Here is a 7923-nt window from a genome sequence, read left to right on the forward strand (position 1 = left end):
AAAAAAAAAAAAAAAAAAGAGAAGTGGCTTTACAATAAAAGGACTGATTGTTTCACCAGGAGTAATAGATCCAGATTACGAAAGAAATAAAAATCATCATTCATACAACTACAGTAATCTTGAACTTACCTATAGGGACTAAAATAGCTCAACTGATTATATTACCTATGATGGATAGGATAGGAAAGGTTAAATCTGTAATTAAACGAGGTGATAAGGGCTTTGGTTCTTCTGATGCCTACCTTATTCAACAAATAACCAAAGAACAGCCGGAGTTAATGATTAAAATTATGGGAGTACCTTTTAAAGGTCTCTTAGATACTGGAGCTGATATTACTGTTATTTCTCAAGAATGCTGGCCATCAGCTTGGCCATTACAACCTTCTATGACTTCCTTACAAGGAATCAGACAAAACTCCTACTCAAAGTTCTCAAATATTAAAATGGCAAGATGATGAAAGTCATTCAGGAGAAATACAACCTCTTGTTATTCCAAGACTTCCTGTTAATTTATGGAGAAGAACATAATGGAAAATATGGGAATATATTTATAGAGTCCTAATAATACTATTTCAGATCAATTGCTAGATCAAGGCCTACTTCCCTTTCAGGGTCTGGGAAAACATAGTCAGGTATACTTAATCCTATACAGCTTAAGGAAAAATCTAATAGATATGGGTTGGGTTTTTCCTAGTGGAGGCTACTGATGTTCCTGTCAATCATGCTGACAAAATTCATTGGAAAAATGATGATGTCATGTAGATTGATCAGTGGCTTCTTAATAAAAAAAAATTACAAGCAGCTCAAGAGTTGGTGCAGGAACAACTTGATGCTAATCATATTGAATTTTCTAATTCACCTTGGAATTCACCAATATTTGTTATTAAGAAAAAGTCAGATAAATGGAGATTATTACAGGATCTAAGAAAAGTTAATACTACTATGTATCCTGGCCTCCCATCTCCTATGGCTATTCCTTTAGATATATTTAAAATAATAATAGATTTAAAAGATTGTTTTATACTATTTTATTACATCCTGAAGATTGTCAACGATTTGCATTTAGTGTTCCTTCAATAAATTTACAAGAACCCATGCAACGATATCAATGGAAAGTACTTCCCCCCAAGGTATGGCCAATAGCCCCACGATGTGTCAGAAGTTTGTAGCTTCAGCTATTGAATCAGTAAGACAGGAATTTCCTAATACTATTATAATTCATTATATGGATGATATCAAAGTTGCTGAAAAAAAACTCGTTTCTTATCCTTATTCATATCTTGGTTTTCATTTATACCCCAGACATTTTATTCCTCAAAAGATAAAATTAAATTTAAAAGAATGTAGAACTTTAAATGATTTTCAAAAATTGTTAGGTGATATAAATTGGATTCAATCTGCACTGAAATTAACTAAGTCTGATTTATCGCCTCTTTTTAAAATACTGAAAGGTGACCCTGATCCTAATCCTGCTTGGATATTGACGTCTGCAGCAAAAAAGGCTCTGGAGTTGTTTGAAACAGCTCTCTTCTGGAAAATTAACCTATTGTGATTTTTTAAAACCCTGGCATTTATTTGTTTTACCCACTAAACATTCGCCTACTGGTGTTTTATATCAGGATGGTATTTTACAATGGTTATATGGTAGTCATTCTTTTCATAAAGTTTTATCTAGTTATTATGTTTTAGTTGCTGATAGAATTAGAGAAGGACATCGAAGTAGCATCCTTCATTTAGGAAAAGATCCATCCTCCATTGTTATCCCTTATAATGCTGAACAACTTAATTGGCTTCTTAACATGACAGGTGAATTCCCCACAGCCTTAGCTAATTTTGCAGGTTCTATCACCTTTCATTATCCTCAAGATAAAATATTAACTTTCGCCTTTTATCATCCTGTAATTTTCCCTACTGTGGTTCGAAAGGAACCTGTTGCTGCAGCTCTTGTTCTTTTTACTGATGGATCCTTTAATGACATTGCTTCCTTGATATCACCTAATAAATCCTTAACTTGGTCTACAAAATATCCCTCTGCTCAAGTAGTAGAGCTTTATGCTGTTTATCAGGCTTTGTTGTTATTTCCTCAATCCTTTAATTTATATTCTGATAGCTCTTATGATATGCATTGCAAATTTTAGAAACTACCATATATTAATATGTCCAATCTATTAGTTCAACAATATTTTATTAAAATTCAATCTTTATTACATGATAGAACTCATCCTTGTTATTTTGATCATATTAGGGGACATTCTAATTTACCTGGTCCTCTAGCAGCAGGAAACGATTATGCAGATAAATTAACTCAAAGAATATATTATAGTGATCCTATTACTTTAGCACAACAAGCACATGCATTACATCATCAATCATCCAGAGCATTACGTTATCAATATAAGTTATCTCGAGAAGCTACTCGAGAGATTTTAAGGCAATGTAACATGTCAGCCATTTACTCCTGCTCATCTTAGAGTTAATCCTAGAGGACTGCGACCTAATGATATTTGGCAGATGGATATTACCCATTATAAACAATTTGGTAAGCTCAAATTTATTCATGTTACTATTAATACTTTTTGTCATTTTATAGTCACTACTGCCTTATCTGGAGAAAATATTCGAAATTATATTATTCATTGTCTCAATTGTTTTTCTGTATTGGGAATACCAAATTAAAATAGATAATGCTCCTACATACACTATTCTTGGATTTAAAAAATTTTGTGCTGCCTTTCATATTAAAAACTGGAATTCCTTATAATCCACAAGGATTATTAATGGTGTTTCTGCTGCTGATCGCCATTAGTGTCCTTCCTATAGGACTTATCCTTCTGTTTTATGGAAGGATCCTTTAGATAACTCATTATATGGCCCAGACCCAGTTTTAATATGGGGATGAGGATATGTTTGTGTTTTTCCTACAAACTCTCCTAATCCTCGGTGGATACCTGAAAGGTGTGTCCGACATGCCAAAAAGCAAAACAGCAAAATTGAGAGCGAAAATGCAGAGAATGACCATTCGCCCCAGAGTGAGGAGAAATAATGAAATGCGCCTTAAGAAGCGGTTGGCTGTCTTGGCCCATGTTCTCAGCATTTTATGGCTTCTCCAGTTTACAGCAAAAGCTGAAGTCTATTGGTCTTATGTTCCTCATCCTCCCGTCCTTCATCTTGTAACATGGGTAGATGAACAAGTACCTACATATGTTGATAATACTCATGTGTTGGGACCACCATCTTCTGATCATATTCATTCTATATATCTTCCTGGAACAAATTATTCTAGAATGGCAAAAAATCTGCCCTTGTGTTTCTCAAAAGAAGAAAAGAATAACTACACCCAAGTAGCCAGATTGATTGACTGGGATAAAAATTTCACTTCAGGAGAATATTGGCATGTAGAAATGTTGTATCTCAAAGGAAATATTACCACTGCTCATTTAGGACTGGGACATTTGCCTGATTATCATTCCTATGTGTCATCAATCTTTTCCTCCTAAAAGTGATTTTGGTCCCTTCTGGAGGTTATGCCATGTGAATGTTACCATGTGTCAAGTAGGATTGTATGACTAGAATGACTTTGATTATCAGAATAAGAAACCTTATAATCTTTTGTATGAAATTTGGTCTAGAAATAATGCTACCTTTCAAACAATGTTATGGAAAGCCGTGGCAGCTTTGGATTATGTAACAGTAGCTAAGAAGAATGTCACATGGCAACATATAGAAGCAGATGCATTTCTGGTGATGCAAAAAAATGTTACTTTACTTGCCTGGTACCAGATCCTTTTACCTTTGTAGGTGGAAATTTAAGTATCGTGTATATTAATGAAACATTTAACATTTCTTGTAATGATTGTACTCTTAGTAATTGTGCTAACTCTACATTTTCTTCTTTTCTTATTGTTAAACCATCTTTTGTATTTGTTCCTGTAAACGTTAGTGGATCATGGTATGAAGACACCGGATTTATATGAAGCAGAACATTTATTGGTGACAGGAAAAGGCTTTGATATGCTCGTTGCTGGAATCGCTGCAGTTATTACTTTGATTGTCACTGCCACTACTACTACTATTGCTTTAGTTTCGATTGTTCAGACTGCAGATTTTGTTAATGCTTTAGCATATAATGTAACTCATGCATCACAATTCCAAAAGAATTGGGATAGAAAAATTGAGCAGAAATTGAATGCCTTGCAAGATGTAGTAAATATTTTAGGAAATATATGGATTAGAAGTAAAAAGTGGGGGGCTGGCAAGATGGCTCAGCGGGTAAGAGCACTGACTGCTCTTCCAAAGGTCCTGAGTTCAGATCCCAGCAACCACATGGTGGCTCACAACCACCCAGAATGAGATTGGACGACCTCTTCTGGTGTGTCTGAAGACAGCTACAGTGACTTATACTGGAGCAAGTGGGGCCAGAGCAAGCAAGGCCGGCAGAAGGTCCTGGGTTCAATTCCCGGAAGCACACACGATAGCTCACGGTCATCTGTACAGTTACAGTGTACTTATACACGTAAAATAAAATAAATACTAAAAAAAAAAAAAAGAAGTAAAAAGTGCCTTAAGATGTCATACAGGATATTCATAGATTTGTGTCACTCCCCATTTATATGAAACTCAATTTCCGTGGGATAAAATTAAGAAACACAGGGAATTTGGCATGATGCTAATTCTTTGGATTTAGCAGAATTACATTCTCAAATACAAAATCTTACCAATGCTCCACCAATTTATATTGATATAGCTAAAGAAGTTGAAAGATTTATTAAGAGTTTATCTTTTGGGTTCCCTTCCTTGCATGAAGCTATTTCTTTTGGAATAGGGATTGTATTGATTTTGTTATTTTAGTGTTTTTATTCATGATGCCTTGTATGCACATAATTATTAATCGTTTAATAGAACCATGTTAGAGGTGGAAAAGATAAAACTCCACGCTAAACAAGAGGAGTTTCCAATGGAGATTTTTTAAAATAAAATAAAAAAGGGTGAAATGTGGGAATGTTCTTTAGCATAGGGGAAGATTTAAGGGTGGCCCCTCTGCTGAAAGGCAAGGAGGGGCCACCTTCTGATAATCTCCCTGCAGCTGAGGGCATAACCGCTCCATGAACCCAAGATGAATTTCAAGGATCTTGAGAGCTGTGCGTGCAAGGGTCAAGGAAGCTAACCATGCACCTGGGCATATTTACTGCAAGATAAGGAGAAATTACGCATGCTCCTGCCATAAGAAAATACCAATTGTGCTACATGATTGTTGTTAGATCCTATTTTTAGCCTCACTGTGTTTTACTATAAAAGATTTCTTACATTAAAGGCTTTCTGCCATTTGCCAACAGATCGGTGGTTCTCTCATTCTCACTCAGTAGCCTTCTCTACTTCAGCCTCACTCTTGTTGGCTGGATCCTACAGAAAAACGTATTGGCTCACTAAGGTGAACTTCAGTGGTCATCACTGGTACCGTATTTTGAAAAAAAAAAAAAGCAACACATTCTTGCAATTTTAGCCTAGGTAATCATCTTTTAAAAAAATGTATCCATGTGTAGGTGACTTGTCTGCACAAAGGTCTGTGGATTTGGAGGCCAGAGTTGGAATTACACCCTAACCGCTGAGCCATCTCTAGCCCATACACTGACAGACTCTCAGTGCTGTCACCAAGGCTGGCTTCAAACTCCTCTTTTAAAAATAAAGTCTCTGTGTTCTCATTTTTCTTTAGACTTGATTCCCACTCATCCTTATTTGGAGGATTTTTTTTTTTGCTGTAGGTGTACAGATGGTTGTGAGCCATCTTGTGGTTGCTGGGATTTGAACTCAGGACCTCTGGAAGAGCAGTCGGGTTATCTTAACCATTGAGCCATCTCTCCAGTCCTTGGAACTCTTTCCTGTAGAGCAAGCCTAACCTCTCCAGTACAGGCAACCACACCCAGCCTTCAGTCAGTGTAATCCCAGCATTTGGAAGGCTGAAGTAGGATTGTTAAATTCCAGGCCTTCCCAGAGTACACAGCACGACCCAGTCTCAACAAAAAGAAAAAAAAAAGTTGGTTCAAAACCGTTCTTACAGCTATGGGCATTAGTTGGACCCCGTGTTACACATACATGGAAGTAAAATAAAGCACACTAAAACTCACGAGAATCCGCCTGCCTTAGCTACCCAGATGCTGCCTGCTGGGACTAATACACCGGTTACTTCCCATGCTGGGACTAACACACCGGTTACTTCCCATGCTGGGACTAACACACCGGTTACTTCCCACCCAGGCTGATAGAAACCCTCTAAAACGTTAACACACGGTAAGTTCAGTTAAATCATTTTATTTGAGAAAAAGAGACACACGAACCCTGCCATTCTTGCGGGAGGCGGCGGCCACATCCAGATCCAGGGGAACCTGCGAAGTAAAAGACGCGGTTAGGATCGTGGCCAAAAGCCGGACCGCGGAAGCGGCGAGTCGATCCGGAATGTCGGGGCCTGGGTTTCACCCTCCCACACTGGGGCAGCGGGGGGTGAGCTGAGGCCTCTGTGGCTCTGGGCGCCGAATCTCACCCCCGGCCACAGGCCAGAGCCGAGGATGATTTTCAAGGAACGCCCATCCCTTGGGTAAAAGCACAAGCCTGGAGAAGCCCAGAGGAGTCGACCTACCTGAAGAGACAACAAACCCACGGACACTAAGGGACCGCACGGCGCCGGCGCGAGCCTTTATACGTCCTTCCGGCTGGCGTAGGGCGCGGCCTCGGCGAAGGAAAGTGCGCAGGCGCAGGCAGAACGTAGCGGGGGCGGGACAAGATGCAGCCAATCACAGCCTGCGGAGGCTGTACCCGGACGGCGGAGATCTCGCGGTTCTTGGAGCGCCATAAAAGGTCCCTTCCGCTCCGCCTCCCTCTTCTTCTCCGGGAAAACACGTGAGTCTGTCTTGCGGTGCCTTGGCTCTGCGGCCTGGCTGTGGGAATCCGTGGACATCCACACCGACGCGGCTTTGGCAGGACCGCAGAGCCTGGAGTTCTGCTGAGCTGCTTTTTGTCTCTTTCTTTGTCACTAGCAAATGGCGGATGACGCCGGTGCAGCGGGAGGGCCCGGAGGACCCGGGGGCCCAGGATTAGGAGGCCGCGGCGGCTTCCGCGGAGGATTCGGCAGCGGTCTTAGGGGCCGCGGTCGTGGTCGAGGGCGTGGCCGTGGTCGAGGCCGCGGGGCTCGCGGAGGTAAAGCTGAAGACAAGGAGGTAGGTCTGGGCCGCTGCCGGGGCGGGCTGCTCGCCCCCTGCACGGAGAGGCAGCCCTTTGACTCGTGTCTTCCTTCAGTGGATCCCCGTTACCAAGCTGGGCCGCCTGGTTAAGGACATGAAGATCAAGTCTCTGGAGGAGATCTACCTGTTCTCCCTGCCCATTAAGGTACAAAGATTCCTCGGGGTTATAAACATCGGGCGGGAACGTTCTCTAGATGGATCTTAGTGTGGTGGCACATTGTCAGGGGCTGAGAAGAAGAATCGAGATAACCTCTGTCCGTTGGTTAGGAAGCAAGCTTAACATGCAGTCCACAAAATCTCTTTTATAGGAGTCTGAGATCATTGACTTTTTCCTGGGTGCATCCCTAAAGGACGAGGTTCTGAAAATCATGCCAGTGCAGAAGCAGACTCGGGCTGGCCAGCGGACCAGGTTCAAGGTTAGTTAAGTCTGTTTGACCATTGAGGCTGAGCAAAACTCTCTCACTCTGCATGGTTACACTAGGTTTTACCCGTGTGACTTTCGTACGGGGAGAGAGAGAAAATGAGTTCCTCCAGGACTTTGGATTGGCTTCCCAGTGGCCTCTCTTGCCTGGAGGAGCACCACAGGTCCTGTATGGGACGTGCTGGTTCCATGAGCTATCTCCAGCCATTTCACCTAAGTCTTCTCGCAGGCATTCGTCGCTATTGGGGACTACAATGGTCATGTTGGTCT

General features: G+C 41.0%; 1 protein-coding gene, 1 long non-coding RNA gene and 2 other non-coding genes across 4 annotated transcripts in view; 2 read left to right on the forward strand and 2 right to left on the reverse strand.

The window, feature by feature from the left end:
* The window catches only part of Rps2 (ribosomal protein S2), a 12218-nt gene that overhangs the window by 3689 nt on the left and 606 nt on the right, over positions 1-7923 (forward strand). The window contains exons 3-6 of the mRNA XM_031352037.1: positions 7029-7208; positions 7288-7377; positions 7541-7648; positions 7883-7919. Coding sequence (XP_031207897.1) covers positions 7029-7208; positions 7288-7377; positions 7541-7648; positions 7883-7919 — 415 coding nt within the window. The remainder of the gene's footprint in view (positions 1-7028; positions 7209-7287; positions 7378-7540; positions 7649-7882; positions 7920-7923) is intronic.
* On the reverse strand, positions 6291-6744 carry LOC116077080. Its single transcript, XR_004113166.1, has 2 exons — positions 6632-6744; positions 6291-6380 (listed from the first exon to the last, which is right to left on the reverse strand). It is a non-coding gene; the product is annotated as an uncharacterized LOC116077080 (long non-coding RNA).
* LOC116079474 lies at positions 6449-6576 on the reverse strand. Its single transcript, XR_004114019.1, has one exon. It is a non-coding gene; the product is annotated as a small nucleolar RNA ACA64 (small nucleolar RNA).
* LOC116079407 lies at positions 7686-7819 on the forward strand. Its single transcript, XR_004113960.1, has one exon. It is a non-coding gene; the product is annotated as a small nucleolar RNA SNORA64/SNORA10 family (small nucleolar RNA).

Source organism: Mastomys coucha, unplaced genomic scaffold, assembly GCF_008632895.1.
Source record: "Mastomys coucha isolate ucsf_1 unplaced genomic scaffold, UCSF_Mcou_1 pScaffold5, whole genome shotgun sequence".
NCBI lineage: Eukaryota > Metazoa > Chordata > Mammalia > Rodentia > Muridae > Mastomys > Mastomys coucha.